A 20,000-nucleotide genomic window follows, 5' to 3' on the forward strand; every position below is an offset into this window, starting at 1 on the left:
CAGAGAGAGAGAGGGAGAAGGAGAGTGACAGGATTTGTGTTTGCCTGACTTTGGTGGATTATGGAGTCACAATTCTGGTTTCTTCCTTTATTTGCTGAGATGGTAGGTAGCGTGGCGTGGGCTGTCTCATGCTGGTGCAGTTGTGGGCAAAGGGAGCCCAAGGGCGCATCGAGCGTGAGCACGCATGGGGAGACTCCCCAAGGGGGAGGTCTGGTCAGCGCCGAGACCCCTGGTCAAGTGAGCTGTAGCTTTCAAGAGCGGGTCGCGGTTCCCTAGCGTTGGAGACGTTGGAAGGCAATCCTGTGTCCAAGTCTAGAAGTTCCCAACTTGGTGGTGTAGGGAGATACGAATGCTGGTTTCAGGCTTTTATTGAAGGAGATGGTTGTGGAGGCTGTTAGCGTGGGCGAAGGTTGTGAAGGTTGTCTCGCGCTGGTGCAGGGAAGCCCAGCAGAGGCGTAGGTGACTCCAGGAGGAGGCTGCATCCGAGGTGACACACGAGTCGACGCAGCATGGGGGTAGCACAGGGCATTGCATCCAGGGACATCTGGCCACTCTCAGATCGCTCGGTACACGCTGTGAACAGTCGTCTTCGACGGGGCAGCTGGGCTGGCGTTCCCTGAAAGACGTACACTGAGGGCAGACACGGGCAGAGACACAGGAGTGTGGGGTATGGGTGATGTGTGACAAGGCCGTGTGATGTGATTAAAATACATAATTTCAATGAAAATGATACTTGAATATTTGCATGAATTCCTTTTTCCATTATTTTTTTCAATAATTCATTGTCAAAATATAGAGGAATATTCTTAGGGAGAAAATTACAATACTCCGCAAGGACTTGCTTGAGTTGCAATTGTCTCAGATAACAGGTGAAAATCTACAAGAGATAAGGATTATGCATTACTACAAGGAAGCAAAAGGTGTTGCTTTCTGCAAAGACAGTCTTGAACGACAATCTTCCTTGGAAAAAAATAAGAATGCAACAATGCAGAGTTCAACAGTGTGCTAAGTAGTAGTGCATACAATATACATCTAACTAATAAGAAGTACATTTATGTCCTTTCTCATTTCACTGAAATTGTCTATCACATCAACAGTAACTCGAGACAAAACGATAATGAAAATAGGTAATGTAGTCGTCATACTTCAGGAGCAACTCATTACATCAAATATGTTTGCTCACGACAACATGGGTATGTGGCAGTTGTATGAGTGAATGAATGAGCGAGTTATGATATAAATAAGTCAGAGTATAGCACACAAGCAAAGAGTAATATGAGATTGATAGATAATTTCTAGAGACATTAGTAACTGTATAACGGGAGAGTGAGAGTTAATGAGAAATAGAATGGCGTGGGAGTTAGAAGAGATAAACAAAAGGGGAGGGGGGCGGAGGACAGGCGGTTAAAGGAAGGAGGGGGTGGGGGTAAAGAGGTATGAGTAAGGAAGGGGGCGGTACGTAGGCAAGGGTGGGAGCGCGGGTTATGTGCAGCGAAAATAAGTACCTATCTGTCTGTACAAAAAAGAAGAAAAAAAAAAAAAAAATACACCAATGACAAAGTTATGGTAATTGCAACATTAAATCAACTACTATACGAAATCATAAAAATGGTACCCTATTTAGTACTGTAAAATGCCACGGAAGAGAGACTTGCAGTGCAATGCATGTAAGCAGATCAGGTCAACTTCTCTTGGGACAAATCAAAATTAGGAGTTGACGCCGACGGGGCCGCATAGCCGCGTCCACCTTTTGGGATCCCTCATGGCAAGCCGCCAGGCAGGGACTCGGCCCATCTCGAGCTCCTCCCGACAGGCTTGATTGATCTGTCAAAGCCACGACCTCCTAGGTCGTCCCACAGGCCTCCTCCACCCAGGGTTGTCTCTTACAGAGGCAACCTGATGAGCAGGATCAGCCTGTGGAAAGCGAGCCAGGTGGCCATATAGCCTTAGTTGGCGGTCCCGGATTGTGCAGGTAACAGGTCCTGTGCCAGTCTCATGGTGCAGCCGTTTGTTAGACACGTGGTCCCGCCAACAATACCCCATGATCCGGCACAAGGACCTATTACAAAAAGCATCAAGATGAAACGCCAGGGCACTGGATAATGTCCAGGTTTCACTACCATAGAGCAAAACTGGCATTATCAGGGCCCTGAAAACCCGTAGCTTGGTCCCTCTGCACAGGTACCGGCACCTCCAAATACTCTTGTTGAGAGTTCATGACCCCTGCTGCCAGGCCAATCTGTCTGCTGACTTCCTGGTCTGACAGCTCAGAGTTATGAACTGCACTACCAAGGTATGTAAAGCTCTGACTTTAATGTCCTTGCCGCAAGCACATACCGACCGAACAGGTTCTCCTAGCAAGACCCCAAAGTCCTGGATCTTGGTCTTGGTTCAGGAGACCTCTAGACCCAAGGGCTTCGCTTCATTACTAAATGCATCGAGAGCCACCAATAGGGTTTCCAAAGACTCAGATAGAATAGCAACATCATCGGCAAAGTCAATGTCTGTAACCTTAATATTAACCAGTGTTGCTCCACAATGACTTTGAACAGTAGCTCTGCCTAGTATCCAGTCCATGCAGGTATTGAAAAGTGTTGGGCAAGAACACAGCCTTGCCTCACTCCTGAACTAAGAGGAAAGAAGCTCGACAGGCCCCCACCACACTTCACAGCACGTTCAGTACCAGTATACAGGTTTGCTATTAGTTCAATAATCCTTGTTGGAATTCCTCGCAGTCTCAGGATCTCCCAGAGTGATTCCCGATGCACTGTATCGAACTCCTCCTTGAGGTCGATGTAGGCTGCAAGCAGCCCATGTCCGAACTCACGACGGCGCTCTACAGTGACTCAAAGGGCAAAGATACGGTCTACTGTGGACTTACCAGGAGTGAATCCAGATTGCTCTAGCCTCTGATGCCTTAGTTGATGGTCTCTAATACGCCACAGAAGGATGTGGGCAAGAACCTTGCCTGGTACACTGAGCAGTGTGATGCCGAGGTGATTGCTGTAGTCCCATCGGTGCCTCTTCCCCTTCCAGAGAGGGATGACCACACCCCTCAACAAGTCAGGGGGACCGCCAGATGGCAGCCAGGACAGCATGCAATCCCGCCATAGGTTGGCCACCAGCCTTTAATACTTCAGCTGAGATGCCACAAATACCCGCTGCTTTACCACTCTTCAGCTTGGAGATCGCCTCCCCAACTTCAGTTAGGGAGGGTGGATCCGGCAGCGGACTCACGGTACCACCCGCATCCAAGTTAATTGTTGGAAGGTCAACCTGATACAACTGCTCAATGTACTCAGCCCAACGCTCCCGCACCGCAACAGGATCTGAGACGATCTGGCCATCTGCTAATCGAACTGCAGTCACCTGTGAAGAGGGCTTGGAATTCAGTTTTCTCAGGGCTTGGTATGCAGGACGAAGGTCATTTACTAAGAAATGGCCTTCAACCTCCTCAGCAAGACTCCTAATAAACTGTTCCTTGTCCCTTCTTAACAGAGACCGAGTTCTGCGCACCTAAGAACGGTGCAAATCCCGATCCCCTGCCAGACGAGCTGCACGGCAAGCATCTGTCTTTTTCAGTGTCTCCTTAGAGATTAAATTCTGTCTTGCCCTCGGGCACTCTCCAATCGATTCTTGGGCTACATCAAGCTTTTTGTGCTTGGTGTCCCACAGAAGTACAGGGTCCGTCAGATTGTCAAGCAGTGTGAAGCTTTCAAAGATTGTCTCAGCAAACCCCTGAGCACACTCCCTCTCCTGCAGCCTGTCCAAATTAAACACCCTAGGGTGGTTATGGGGCCACTGGGGAGTTTTGAAGTGAACCCGGAGGGTAGCCACAACCAATCTATGGTCAGTACCATAGAACTCGGCACTCCTATAAACCATGCAGTTCCAACGAGTGCTAATGAGGATGTGGTCGATCTTCTTGGCTGCATTACCTGCATCGCTGTACCAGGTCCAACAATGTGGGTCTGGGCGCTGGTACCAGGAGCCATAAATCCTTAATTTCTGGGATCTTGCAAAATCCCGGAAAAGGAGGAAATTCTCGCTGCCAGTATAAACTCTCGAACCATGAGGACCGACTGACATCTCAGACAGCTCGATTGCAGCCAGATACTGCATTGGTCATCCAGAACAATACGAATATCTCGCCGGGGACAACTGTCTGCCACAGATGCAAGTTTGGCATAGAACATCTCTTTCACGTCGAGTTTACAAACATCGGTAGGAGCGTACACAGCAATAAGAGACATGTAGCCAAAAGACAGCTTGTCTCATTACCATTATATGCTCATCGACTGGAGTGACCTCTACCACCGAGGGCTGGAGCCTACTGGAGATAGCTATGGCTACTACCTGAGGATGGTGACCATCGCTGCGGCCTGACCAGTAATAGGTGTAGCCACCTACGCTGATCATGCCGCTGCCAGGTCTTCTCACCTCCAAGAGAGCAGCCACCCTAACTCTCAGCCTCCCCAGTTCCCTCGATAATAGAGGCAACAGATCATTATGACACAAAGAGCGGACGTTCCAAGCTCCCCAACCCTGGCTTCCCGCCTGAGGTTAACCCTCAGGCAGTCGCTCCGGGTGGAAGCCACCTCTGCTTCACATAAAAGGTGGCAGGCTGTGGGACCCATCATCCACCAGCATTACTATTTATACAAAACACTGCCGGTGGGTTTATTCTCTGGGGGGAGGACTGGTAAGGGCCATCTCCCCCAAGCCTCCCATTAACCCCAGGGGGCTTAGGGGCAGGAGTTAGTACAGGGCCAGGGCGTGTCCACACACCGGTAGGCCATGACCCTGTACCTCTGGGGCCTCCTGCTGCTCCGAGATCCCGTACAGTTCAGCCTGGGACCGCAAGGTACCAGTTTCCATAGGTGGCCACGTGGAGGCACTGCAAAAGTCTAGATGATGGAGAGGCTATGCACTGGCAGGGGAGACTTATGCAGCGCTGCTCCCTTTTTCGCACAAGGCTAGCCAGCGGTGGCAGCTGCAAGCGAGAAGGCATGCAAGCACTTAACATTATTTAGGCTACCACACCATCGCTTCACACCACCCTGCGCATGAAGCACCCACCCACAAATGGCAGCCAATATCAGAGTTGAGAGTATCATATATTTAGAAAATTACCGAGTACCCCACCGGACAAAAGGAGTACCATCGAACGAGCTCTTATGTAGATCGCAAATTGGGCATCCTATCCCCCTTGGTGAATACCAGCGATAATCTCACACAGCTCGCTTCTGCGGGATAAGTGTGCAGCTGGGCACATGTTATTGTTGTTTAAGTCGAACGTTCTCTCTACATGTCCAAGATCTACCTTGGGGTCTTCACCCACGCTTGGTGAAATGAGATTCGTGATTAAGATTGATTAATCAAGAAATGTTTGAAAATCAAGTTAGCATCATAATTATCGCGAGAGTCAAGAAATAGAAAATCGTTTGGATGACCAAGGCAATTTCACATGTATTGATGAATCATCACAAAGAAAATCATGAACAATTTAAATTCGTAGTAGCTAATATAATCAATCTCTAACACTGAGATACCTGAAGTAAAAAAGAAATACAAATAGCTTGAATTAATTTTTCAGTCAGGCAGAGAGTCAGATGGCAGTTAGAGGGGATTTTTCTACATGAGTAAGGTCAAGTAGGGTCATTATCCGAATATTTCTTTGAAAATAGCAAAAGCTAGTAGTAAAATGTGATGACAAATTTAAATAATCAATTCACTAATAACAATTTCCCATACATGAACAATTCAAGAAAAAATTATAAACAATAATCATGGTAAAATGTACTATAGCATGTGCACAAATATACTATAATAATCTAAAATCACATGACTTGAGGGAATGCATAACTTAAATCTACATTATATACACCTACTTATGCACAACCTGGATTGGCGGTAAATAAGCATAATAGGGTGGGGGCTTATTTTCGAAACAATTTTGATATTTATCTGCAGAAAATCCACTAATTTCAATGATTCTTGGTGTTGTTTCTTGTGCAAATGCTTCGTTGAGATCGGAGTACCACATCCATCGACAATCTTAATTTGTTTGCCCCGATAGCAGGGGAGGGTATGAAGTATATCAGGGAAATTATGGGGTAAAGTAGGCTTAAATAAGAAACGAACAAAAATGCATAAAACTATTACAAAAAACGCTAAAAATCGACAAATTAAACTCGACAGACATGCCCGTCATTTTTGAGACTTTGCACCGACGTGCCAAAACTTTACGGGAATCCAATTCATTCCAACTTTCGGCAAAATCTACAAGATTTCACACATTCCAAACCCCCAAAAAACGTCCTGACCCATAACCCAACCTAACCTAGAAATTTATGGTGCTGTGACTAGGCGTGCCCTTTGGGCACTGCCCGAGGGGAGGGTTGATAGGGGGGATCTTTTTTCGGAGGGGATTTGGGGTACTTGCTGGCATCAGAAATCAAATTGCGATAGTAAAGGTCTTTCTTCTTCGTTGTCGCTGTACAGTCTTAATTACCTAGAATTGATGCAGCATCGAAAACAAGACATGGCAGAGATTGAAGAGACTGATGTGCATAAAGCAAAATGGACACCGCCATCTTATAGAGCGGAAGAAAAAGAGTGGGATAGAACAAATCAGATGCAGAGGCCTTATATTTACCATTAAATGGAAAAAAGAAATACAAGCAGTTTCAAAAAATCTATTTTTAAGAACTGGTTTGATAACAGTAAGCTAGATTTTGAAAGTAACAAAAATGGTCAATTTGTATTTGAGAGATTTTCTTGTGCATCTGCATGGAGAGTTTAATTTCACAAACAGGACTATTTACGATTAGGCGAGCTTCTGCCAGGTGTTAATTTTTTGGGTGTTTTGAAACAATCCAACAAAATTGGTGGGTCAGAGGAAATTGTCGAGATTGATGAATCTAAATTTGGAAAACGTAAATACAACGTAGGTCGAGTAATAGGTCAGTGGGTTTTTGGAGGAGTATGCCACAAGAGTAGGGATTTTTTCCTCGTTGCCGTGGAGCCGCTTGGCACTTTTTGCTTAAAGTCCTCAAGGAGCGTAAACACCTTAAAAATAGATTTTGGGTAAATGGAGGGAGGCCAAAGCCAAAGTGCCCCGCTTCGGCAGGAGGAGTTATCACTTCGTCGGATATTTGGCCAGGGCCATATTTATGATGGCATACCCGGCCGAAAACAAACGATTCCATCAATTCCTCCTCGCCGCAGGAGGAATTGATGGAATCAATTGATGGATGGTGCGAATAAGCAGGGGGGGGGAGGTAATTGTTTTCGTTATTTTAGATAGCATAGAAAAAAAAATCGGATATCGACTTTGTACGCATTGCGTGTTTCGCTTGTTTACTTTAGCGGTATTTCATTCGCTCAGTTCGCTGTCCGGCGGACAAAGTTTGTCTCGTCTTTCTGATTATACTGCCTTTCTATTGCCGTCGGGACAAATTTAGGATCGTATCTCATAATTTAACTTTCTATCGATGTTTAAGTGTTATTTATTTTACCTCGACATTTACAGGTTGTTATAGAGATCGTGCACCCCCCCCCCCCCCAAATGAAGCTTCGTGAAATCGATTTATCCCCCTCATTCCTTCCCCCCCCCTCCCCCTTAGAAATAATTATCTGCGAGGACACCCTCCCCCCACATGGAGGGGAGGAGGGGATTCTCCCCTTTGGAACTTAGTCTCTGCGAGGGTGCGTCGCAATCGGTAACAATTACCCTACCTTATACTGCATATTGTCCAGCTGATCGACTTAGGATTTGAAAGTCATCCGCGCATTTTCGTAATTTAACGGGCTGCATCTTATACCATATCCTATCCCACCATTTCATCCGCTCTATAAGATGGCGGTGTCCATTTTGCTCTATCTAAGCGCGTCGGTCTCTTCCCTCTCTACCCTTGATGGCCTCAGAAATCAAGCTGCAATAGTTATTAACGGGACTATAAAATCAAGATCGTCGATGGAGAAATGGTACTCGATCTCCTGAATGATTCATCCGCAGAAGAAACAACGCCGAAAATCGATGAAATACGAAAGAAAAACATTTTTTTCAACAGTCTCTGACAAGGTATGTGGCTCTGTAACAGTTACCACAAACGGCACTTGAACATTAAAAAAAGGAAACCAATCTCGTAATATATAAAAATATTCACGACCGGTGGCCCTAGCAGTCTCAGTGCACATTTCATGCAATTTTACCTTGCTTGTCCCCCTTTACACGGGATATCACTCCACATTCCCACTCAAACGTGCGCCACAGCCAAGACCTAACAGAGTAAATTACCCACCTTCAGTATAGAATGCCGTTTAGATGACCTCAACAATGGCACCTCCGATCTGTGTTAACCTAATCTCGTACAGCTGCCGCCAAGGACCCAGAGTAGCAGAGTAGGGTAGCCGCAACCCCGTGATATAGTTCCGTAGGGGGCGCGGAGATAGAGGCTGCAAAATGGTATATAGTAAGTATCCACAAATCTAAATAGGTTGGAGAAACGGGCAGAAACAAAAGTTTATTTAAACGGACTGCACTAAAATACTTTAATGCGGGAATATTCAATATAAAACGAATGGTTATAACTCCATTAAAATAGAAAGCATATAAATAAAATTCCAAATGCTACAAGTAGAGATGTTCCTGCTATAAACGCCGGTCCAAGACTGCCCATTAGCTCTGTGCACTTCGCGTCTCCCTCCTAGCCCTGGCAAACGGCTAACTGCCTAGCTGCATTTTACCGCGGTATCAACCAGCGGTTCACTCGTTGTCTTCTCACTTTTTCCATTTTATTCTAAAATTTCGCTTACATGTTTTATTGTACGGCACTGAAGTATGCACAGCAACGGCATTCCATAATGGCCCATCAACAAAACAGGGAAGGATATATATATATATATATATATATATATATATATATATATATATTTATATATATATATATATATGTATATATACGTGTGTGTGTGTGTGTGTGTGTGTGTGTGTGTGTGTGTGTGTGTGTGTGCGCGCGCGCGTGTGTGTGTTTGTGTTAGTGTGTGTGTGTGTGTGTGTGTGTGTGTGTGAGTGTGTGTGTGTGTGTGTGTGTGTGTGTGTGTGTGTGTGTGTGTGTGTGTGAGAGAGAGAGAGAGAGAGAGAGAGAGAGAGAGAGAGTGTGTGTGTGTGTGTGTGTGTGTGTGTGTGTGTGTGTGTGTGTGTGTGTGTGTGTGTGTGTGTGTGTGTGTGTGGTGTCACAACACTAATAACAGGAATGGTGTCACACAACACTGATAAAACGAATGGTGTCACAGCACTAATAACACGAATGGTGTCACAACACTAATAACACGAATGGTGTCACAAAACACAAATAATACAAATGGTGTCACACAACACTGATAAAACGAATGGTGTCATGCAACACTAATAAGATTTTAAAAATCAAGCTGCCTCTGGCAGATATTTGTTATTGAAACAAATTAGGAAAAACTTCCTTTTCCTTTGACTGAAGGAAAAGTTGAAAATAATAGCGTAAGGGAGTTGGTTATAGGTAGCGTAAGTGATAAAAGATGACATATCGATTTTCACGTAAACATATAGATGTTTAAGGCCACCAAAGAATGAATGTAAAACTGGCCGCCCAACTACTTTCTACAACTGCACGAGCTTTGAATAATTTTGGCGAAAAGGTTATGTTTCGTTCGAGGAATTGGTCAGAAATAACAAAGTTTATTTCACTAGTAGACAGTGTGATATGCTAAATTCCATGGTTTTATATGACCCAAAGTTTTCAAGAAACGCATTTGAAAGTAACGGAAGTCAAAGTAATGTCTTAAAAGATATGGCAGATACAATGACCACATCGAAAGCTTATGATGTTTAAAGGCAAGTTCAAAAAGCCATTATCACACCATGTAAGTCATTTTCTGGCATGTATGAAATGATTAAAGAACAGCACAATGTTTCACTCTTCGTAACATATAAAATGAATCAAGATGTAGTGGAATATTTTTGCCACACTTGAGCTAATAGGTTGTCATTGCAACAACCCCCATGCAGTTTCAGTAAAGCACATAATTAGATTGCATCTAAGATGTAAAGAAGGTGATCTGTTGGGAAGGAAGCACAGCAGAGAATCTGAAAAAAAAGAAAATACACTATCGGGTTATCCATTAATGAAAGGGAATGATAAGCAAGTTGCTAATGCAGATGAAACTTCAAAGTAAACTCTGCTTTTCATCAATGATTTTGTGCTTCAATAGACAATCCAGAATATAATGATGTAGATGGTGATTTAGAATTTAATGTCAGGTTGGAACAGGAAATTAAAGCAGAGGGTCTAAAGTAATTTGAAGTGTTCATTGCAAGAAGCAATATCTTATTACACTCGGTGTAGAACATTTTTCCGAATAAGAAATTTGAATAGAAATGTAACCCAAAGTAAACTGAGAAGTAATGTATTAGAATGATATGAAAAAAATATTGTTTATAACTTCTGTAATGTATAAAAATTAATGTCCAATGAATGTAAATATGTATTGTGTTATTTTATGGTCGATTCATGTATTTTGCTAAGAAAGAATAAATTTGAAATGTTTTTGGGTGTATGATATTCCTTGGATTTGTTTTGTCTCATGGGCTATGTCAATGTTATAAATAGTGTCAGGATTACTACATAAAATTTGAGAACTGACAATAAATCGAGTCTATGCTACTTTGTCACCGTTCTCTCCTATCTCACTTTCTATATTGCTGGACCAAATTTTCCAGAAATTATCTGTAGACTATGACGTAGCATGCGCGTAAGGCCAAACCGGGGATACTTGACCATTTATATATACTTGGCGTCGACTCAGCATTTTCCCATCTGCCATCTTATCTTTATATTTCGGCAGCTGATTTTAGCCTTGACTTTCACGTTTTCTTGTTTGTTTTAGTTTGCCCGTTGTTGTACGTTTTCTTTGGTTCTCGTTGCATATTGATTTGCTTTCTTCTTTGAATTCAATTCTTTGTTAGCATGACTAGTTTTAATTATTCATCAGCTTCCCCTTTTTATTCAGTTCTAAGTAAATCATATAAATATTTAAATAATCAAAATTATAAGCGTTTTAAGCAGTGGAGCGCTTGGTCAGGACTTCTTGCTCTGATGCAAAGAACTACACTGCACACTGCTTAAAACGATTGCTAAAGCCTGAGCAGTGTCTATGCTTAAACTGAATAAATATTTCTATCCTAACATCTTTATAAAGCATAATATTTTTTTTTTTTCTAGATGTGCTTATACTGTGCCTCTAAAACAGTGACACACACTTCTAATTGGCAACTCTTACACTCAGATGCGCTATCAAAATAAATATGCATCACTGCATCAAAATATAGGCCTACCCATTTCCATACATACAAATTTATGAAGTTGAAAATGATAGTCACTGAAAATGATATCAGCAAAAGAATGTTGCATAAAAAAAATTCTCTTATTTCATTGATTAGTAGGTATATTCTCGATTTAGAGAGACGAGGAGTTTACAAGAAATAAATTGTTCGTCTTATAATGATTTACGATTTATATAAAAAACAACACAATTCCCATTATCTCTATTATCTCCTTTTGTTTTCAGTTAATTTCAGTTTCTTTGAATATAATTTTATGGAAATTACAGAAGCAGAGACCCTAAAATAGTTTCTCTGGTAAAATATTAAGAACAGTTCTTGGCCAACGCCTGCATTCGAAGGCTTGTTACCAGTACGGTATGCAAATGACGCTGTTGCAATGATGACGGTACAGGAAAGGCTAGATCAGTAGGAACTCGAGGAGGTGTCATGGCGTCTGTTTATTTTGATGACGTCACAAAAGTTATGGATGCTTTGTGGGGGAAGGCTAGATCAGTAGCAACTCGAGATGTCATGGCGTCCCACAGGGCTATTTTCATGATTGTTTAATGAAAATATAACCATTAAAATCATTATTTTCCACTCGTTTTGAAAACAGAAAAGACCAAAATGAATAATAAACCCCATGTGCTTTTTCCTAAAATAGAATCGCAACTTTTGTGTTGTCATCAAAATCAGATGCCATGACACCTCCTTGAGATGCTACTGATCTACCCTTCCCCGTACTATTTCACTGCTGATTATTACTTAGATTATTTTCTATTTTTCTCTTTTTAACCAAATTAGCTAGTTTTTATCACTTTGGTGAGATAGGAAGCGTTTCTGTAGAAGTGTTGTGAATGAAATATGTGACAGTTTCTAGTGCGGAAGAGTTTTTTGTCAGTGGAAAGAAGGTCTTTTATTCCTTTAGTAAATCTGTAAATAGTGACGTCACCGGCACTCCTTACTTCCCATATGCCCCGAAAAATAAACAGTTCGGCAGAAAAGGCAGCAAATGGTGTTCATTTTCTGAGTGAAACCGGCTCTACGCCCCAGATGCAAAAAAAAGGTTGCATTCTGTTGCATACAGGAGCTGGATGTAGAAATACCATTATATAATATTTGTCACATAGTTATGATTTTTAAAATTTTATTTCTTATGATTTTCTTTTTCTTTAATTTTAAAGTCTTTATAGTTTTCTTGAATTTCATAGTTTTCCAAAGTAAGTTTTGAATTTCTCTAATGATTTTTGATTAATTTTAACATACTTTTTTAAATGTTTGTTATTCATTTTAACGTATTTATTAAAATGGTTGTAAGTTTAAGTTTTAATATTTATTTATGTTATGATTTTATTTCATGAAGGAGAGGGTGAAGCTGGAACAACCGCACACCAAAATAACCAGATCTATAATTTATTTTATTTGCGAAAGGGCCCTGATCACACAGAATGCAGTGGTACGACACATCATCATTGTAAAGATTTGAAAAATATATTTCATCTAAAATTTGTTTGTATAGAGATACAATGTCATGGATGCATGGGGTAGTGCTGTAATAATTGAATTAGTTTTAAACCTGTCTTCTAGAATATTCAACTTTGCAGCTGAAATGATTTATAGTAATTCGTTCAAAACGAAATGATGTAACACATTTATAGAAAAACAAATCGGTCAGACATTTTCCCAATCGCTATCTTACATTTGATTATTTTGAAAAAAATAGAGTTATTACTAAAGTTTATTTTTCAAAATTAATTTTCACGGCATAAGACTGATAACACAGGAATTAGGAGATAGTTCACACTCAGTGAAATGAATTTTGAATTAATGTTCTCTTTCTTTATTATCATGTCAGTTTTTAAAAAATCGTTTAGTTGATAGTCTAATGAATATTATTTACATTTCATTGATCAGTAAACCAATTATCCTATCCAGTGATTAATAAGTATTACATAGTTATTCATCAAACAGTCATTCATACTATCGTTGAGTTTCTATCTATCTATCTATATATATATCATATACATATTGATATGACTCTCCTTCCTTTTACTAACTTAGAAGGACATCGAAAGGGAAAGGGAAATGTCCTTTCACCAATCAGACACAGTGAAAGCAATTCATTCATAAACATTTTGCTTACTACAAGTTAGTTGTTGCCACTTGAAACGTTACCTTACCAAAAGGAATATGGAAACACATTTCGCAACTGCACAACGAATTGGAGAAAAACACAAAAAATAATCATAAAAGCCTAAACATAAGCATTTAGAATCATGTTACAAAAAGGGGCTACACACTCCTCCGATTTATCACTGCCATGTGCGTATTCTCTCTTCTTAATTAAGGTTTATTTAAAAGCTTCGGTGATTTCATACGATTTTGTTCATCTGCTCTGTTCTGGAAATAAAAACAAAAGATATATAATTATTCAACCAAATAAAGAATTAAAGAATAGTCAATATAAAGCAGTATAGCAAGCTGAAAATCGTTATAATTTAACGTGTGGACATATTTTGTGGTTATATTTGATGTATTACTTCATTAAATGTAATCCAACTAGTGTGGTATAACATCGGGTAGAGTACATAGAATTCTCTGCTAACTCAAAAGGGATGCCAGTCAAATTCTTATCTACAAATATGTAACTTAACCTGACATGCTGTGTGTGCTTGGTGTTTACTTGTCTATCTGTTGTTATAATGAACAAAAGAGAGTTCAGCTTCAGTATACCTGTCACCGCGCATCATGGCATATTTGTGTGTGTATGTGTGATACTGTACGTTTGTGTGATACACACACATTGCAATATATTTGATTGTGCGTCGTTTGAAATACATTGGTATTAATGTAAGAATTCTCATAATGGCCCTTGTTACGGAAAAAGGGAAATTTATATTTGTCACACAGCAGTAAAACGCTCTTACCAGTGACTGAACTCCCTCACCTGTGACGAAGATTTGAAGATTGCATGCGAACTGCCATATGATGAAGCGTTCTTTCTCTGAAAAAAACACTGCTGTATTTTTTGTTCTAAGAAATCTACACACACACACACACACACACACACACACACACATATATATATATATATATATATATAAATATATATATATATATATATATATATATATATATATATTGTACTGCTGCTTAACCACGACTTCGGAGGCGATTAGCATTACTAATTATCCGTTGAATCACGGTACAAAAGTGTATATCGATTTACAATTTAAGAAATATTTTTGCAAAATTTAACCGCATTGCAATTTCTGTTAAAGTTATTAACAAAATCAAAAATCGAAGCCAAAGCTCTATCTTCCCATTCCATCTCTGAGGTCCAGTGCGCGCGGTGGCTTAACTACCTGGACGAGCGAACTGGCAGCCCGGGGGGGGGGGGTCGGGGTTCTGCGCTCGCTCGTACTAATATTCTCTCGCGCACACTCTATAAGGCCCTTGCGATATTATCACTATTATTATTATTATTATTATTATTATTATTATTATTATTATTATTATTATGTTTCATTCATATTTTCCTGGTTTCTGCTATGTCTTTATTTTTCAATTCTATTGTAATTATGGGACACAGGAAAGCGAATAAAAGTGACTTCGAAAGCTCAGCGTCCATAATATGTAATACCAGATCTTAAACCCATATAACCTTACCCACTGAACAACCGTCGACCTCAGTTTGTTGTCAGCATATTTACATCCAACATATATATTTATGTTTATACAATGACGATACTTGTTTCTATAAAAGTGATGATTTGGGAAAAAATATCCAAGCCTAATTTCGTGAATTATTATAAATTCATTGCATATCACAGCACTCTGTGTCCTTGGAGGTGCAATTAATGTAACTATCCCACGTCATTTTTTTCTGGATAAGGCTTACCAAAATAATGCAACTTCTTAGGTCGTAAGTTTCAAAATATTCAAAAGAAAGAAAAAGAAAGAAAGAAAAAAATAAAATCAAACTCCACCAAAGAAATGATCTCGTTTTCCTGAAATGAGAAAAAAAACAATTGCCTTTTCGAAGTCAATAATAATTAATAAAAAACTATCCCCAAATGCCTAATCTACCATAAGATATCGGAGCTAAATTTACACATTCATAAATTTGTTACATATAAATACAGAATATTACTTCAAAGATATATGAAAAATGCATTATTGGGTGGGTAAGGAGGGGGCAGTTAACCCCTCCCATGGGCCACACCCTGTGACTTTTAGAAATAGTTCAATCCAGTTACAGACAAACGAAAAACAGAATGTACTTCATGAATGCGACACAAAATATCATATTTAGTAACAACCAAATTTTACGTAAGTATATGTGGACAGAGTTTAATATGATAATTGTAAAAAAAGAAGTGTGAATGAGAATGTATGAATTCACAGTGCAATACACTAATTTCGATTAAATCCAGAAATACATTTCTGTGGAAGATGTAATAGATCCACTTTATATACGTCTCTTGCAGTGAGTTGTCCACTCATAGAGTTTCGTTCACATATGTATGTATATGCACATATTTATGCAGGTGTGTGTTTACTTCTCCATGTATATTAACTATTTCAAGTTACAGAAATCCAGCATTGTCACTTCTTCTCTGAAATACCTTGATGAGCATCGCAGTAAGAACAATGACAGCTGTCAGGAGAACCGCATTCAACACTGCACACACAATCGTCGCCACCTTCCATCCATGGTAGTCAGCGTCGGGTGGATCAGTGACGAGGTTTTCTGTCACATGGCAAACTTCCTCCACTTCATCTGTTAAGAGGTTTGTTATTTATAACACTGCAAGATATGCAAAATGAATTCATCAAATACAACGGTATACTTCCTGTAATAGTATAAGAATGATTCTGTTATATCAAAATGCATTCATTATATTTATCATTTGGTGAAATGGGCCTTAAACAGTGACGTCATAATTAACGAAATACTTCGGATAATTAGGACCATAGATGCGCTACAACATTATATTTTCTTTCGTACAAATGGTTTCTGTAAAACGCATGTCAAAAGAACCAGAGTGAAGCATGAATTTTCACACTATGTGGAACAGTTAATGCATCATACGCTGTACCCTCAGCTAAAAATTTACGATTGTTGGAATAAGGGACTTAAACCTGTACTTTATCAACATATACAAAGCATATAAAAGAAAATGAAAAGATATACAATTGCACAGTACCTTGTCTGCTATACTGCAATATGACCACAAAATTATCCTTGTTGTTTGCTCGAAAAGAAAAGGAGGTGAACTCATCTGGCAACAGAACGGATCCAGCAAGACTCTCGTTTGGACCGGCCTGCGAAAAATATGTCAGCAGGTGAGGTTTAGAGTATAGTGATAGGGAATAATTAATCATATGACATTTTATATAATCAAGGCTTACACACACACACACACACACACACACACATATATATACATACATATATATATATATATATACATATATATATATATATATATATATATATATATATATATATGTGTGTGTGTGTGTGTGTGTGTGTGTGTGTGTGTGTGTGTGTGTGTGTGTGTGTGTGTATACTCTCACACATATACACACACATACGCATACACACACACACACACACACACACACACACACACACACACACACACACACACACACACATATATATATATATATATATATATATATATATATATATATATATATATATGATACACCGAAAAAAATTATCATTCATCTGAACAGGAACTCGCGAAGAGTTCGAAACGTTACGTTAATTTACATATCTTATTATGGCTGTTGTCATTTTCAAACCCACAACACAATCACTCACACACACATATACACGCACGCGCACTTACACACATACACACATATATATGTATATATATATGTGTGTGTGTGTGTGTGTGTGTGTGTGTGTGTGTGTGTGTGTGTGTGTGTGTGTGTGTGTGTGTGTGTGTGTGTGTGTGTGTGTGTGTGTGCGCGCGCCAGCAAGCGCATGGATGAATGAATGTTTACTGGAGCAAAAATGCGCACCAGTATATCACACTTGGTGAGAACATCCCACGGGTGGCAGTCCAGAGTCAGGTTGTGTAGGAGGAAGGCCGGCAGGGGGCGCGGCTCCGAAGTGAGCGTGGTGATCGTCTCGGAGTTCGGGTCCCAGCTGAGTCGAAGCGTGTTGGGGCCGAGGGAGAGCACGGGGAGCGACGCTGACCTCGAGAAGAGCGAGAGTTTGTGCGGCACCAAACCGGCCGCAGGGAGGACGGTCTCTCGCTCCTCGGCCACCTCCCACGCGATTATGGCTGCGGGCAGAACGTAGTGAGATGGCGAAATGTCTATGGCTCCTCTTTACGATTTTGTCTATAATTTGTGCTGTACCACATCAGTAAGTTAATGAGAACAAACATTTGCATCGTTAAAGACTCCATATACATAATTGACTGCAGTAATATGTCCAAGCTACATACTGCAATAAATCTTACTTCTATAATGATACTAGTTTCACATTTTATAATTGGACTGAATTTTGGGCAACATAGGTTTGTTGTCACTCCATCAGCTGTGAAGCCGCGCTGCGCCATTTCCATTTTCGAATAGAATTTTGCTATATATATGTAGAAAGCGGAGCAATTAATGGATGACAGTATATCAGAATAGGCCTCCAATGCCTATTTGCCATTACTGATGTGGGATTATCTTCGTCTTTCTTTGACTCGGCAAAATTTTTTTATGATTGCCCACGAAAATACCTCTGACAGGCAGTTTTTGTCTATGATCGGTCGAAGTTATAGGCGTGGAAGTGCCCCCCCCCCCTTCGTTGGGACTGTATTTTCAAACTACAATGAAAATGTACACACATCTGAAGATAATTACATCGAATATAATCGGAAAACCTCGGAAGCTCCTTATGTTTTATTGTCAAACGTTGAATTAGTTGTTTCCTACATGTTACGGATACTGTATATTCACGTCCACAAGGACTATCTGTATTTTTATGCTTATGCATAAGAGTTGTCTTTAATTTGCTTATATGCATTTTTTTTTATATTGAAGATTATTCCGGTTAGGTATCTCCGGGCTTTCCAGGGTGCAATTTAAAATTATTGGCGGTAATTTGTTTATAGATATTATCAATATCTATAAAGTCAACAAAAGTTATATTAGAAATTCTATGTAAAAGATTTAGAACTAATAATAACAAAATTCGTTTTTTTTTTATTACCAAAAACTAATAATCAAGTAAAGGTTCATTTGAAACTGAAGATATACAGTCGCGACTACCGTTAATGATTTTGAATCTGATAAATTGGTTTCCGTGCTTCTTTCTTCCAAAAATATACGCCAAAATACACGAAACTCTGGTGAAACAGGGAATACGTCCTTGTGCTCAATGTTACTAATGCGAAAAGTAGTATGCGCGGTGTTATGGAAGCGAGAAGCATGTGCGGTCTATTTCGGCGGTGCTTTTCGCAGTTGAAACACTATGTCTCGCTGGGTACTGCAAGATTCATTGACATATTTACCTTATCGTGTTATTAAAATTATTAAAATAGTGTCCACAACGATATATGTTTGTTCTATTCCCAGCCTTAACTGTCGCAACGGGGCAAATCACAGACAAAATCGCAAAGAACAGTCATAAGCCTTTCGTGAATACCGCCCAAAGGCCAGTTTCACTACTATACGACCGTAAGGCATTTATCAGCTGTTATTTATCATAGCGTTTACCTGTGATGGTAAAATGGGATTCAGGAAGAAATGGTAACTCGCATCACTTGAACTGCAATCGTAAATAGACTCATTCCAACTGTAGCGAACAGAGGCCTCTAGCATAGCAATTCCACCAATCAGCGAGCGCCATACATAATATTTTAATTACCTTCGATAAAAATCATTGCCACAGCTAAAACACCATTTGAACTTTTGTAGAAAAAAAATCTAATTATATCCATCATATGGGGTGTTAATAGACTTCCCGAGCTATTTATCGGATAAATATATATATCAATATATATTAATATATTACTTCAGACCAAAGACGCAGTCCAAACAAATTTCATCTATTCACTTACTTCTCATAATTGTTAAACAGATGACCGGTCCAAACGCAATTTTTATTCATCGCCATCTATCGTCAAATAAAGGAATTATTTCAAGCTCATTCTTGCCCAATTCGGTTTGGAGTTTATTTTCCTTTGTCATAATGTCGACACACACAGTATCTATATTCATTTAACGTTGGTATTGCTTATTTATATATCAGCAAGGTAGTTTTTAGAATTTGTAAAAAATATGTCAAAAAATCTTTAAAGGTTCTCAGTTATCCATTCCATGCATTCTACAGTCTAATGTAGGCCAACCTATAATCTGATGAGAATTTGTGTGGATGTTATTCTTGCTAGTTTCATGTGAGATTTGCATTCCTTTGCCATGTCCATATAGTGAAATCTGTTTGCCATCATACTTATGATATCAGTTATAAAACAAACAAAAATCTTTGCTTAAATATAATTTTTTGGACGAGATAAGACGTGATGACATCGTCTTTCCAGAAGTTACCGGTGTTCCAACCACTGGTAAATTTACCATGGTAACTTCGATGCCAAGTTGTTAGAGAACACTACTGCTGTCT

At 39.9% G+C, this 20,000-nt stretch overlaps 1 protein-coding gene and 1 long non-coding RNA gene across 2 annotated transcripts in view; both read right to left on the bottom strand.

Moving 5' to 3' along the window:
* Window positions 1–308: 308 nt before the first annotated feature.
* Window positions 309–8,743, bottom strand: LOC113813594 (uncharacterized). The gene is made up of 3 exons (XR_003476405.2): window positions 8,640–8,743; window positions 8,307–8,460; window positions 309–616 (listed from the first exon to the last, which is right to left on the bottom strand). It is a non-coding gene; the product is annotated as an uncharacterized lncRNA (long non-coding RNA).
* Window positions 8,744–12,767: 4,024 nt separating this feature from the next.
* Window positions 12,768–20,000, bottom strand: part of LOC113813595 (uncharacterized) — a 12,057-nt gene continuing 4,824 nt past the window's right edge. The window contains exons 3-7 of the mRNA XM_027365607.2: window positions 17,405–17,670; window positions 16,573–16,690; window positions 15,991–16,145; window positions 14,310–14,366; window positions 12,768–13,762 (exon numbers count right to left, since the gene is read on the bottom strand). Coding sequence (XP_027221408.2) covers window positions 13,706–13,762; window positions 14,310–14,366; window positions 15,991–16,145; window positions 16,573–16,690; window positions 17,405–17,670 — 653 coding nt within the window. The 3' untranslated portion in view covers window positions 12,768–13,705. The remainder of the gene's footprint in view (window positions 13,763–14,309; window positions 14,367–15,990; window positions 16,146–16,572; window positions 16,691–17,404; window positions 17,671–20,000) is intronic.

This window comes from Penaeus vannamei, chromosome 19 (genome assembly GCF_042767895.1).
Source record: "Penaeus vannamei isolate JL-2024 chromosome 19, ASM4276789v1, whole genome shotgun sequence".
Lineage (NCBI taxonomy): Eukaryota > Metazoa > Arthropoda > Malacostraca > Decapoda > Penaeidae > Penaeus > Penaeus vannamei.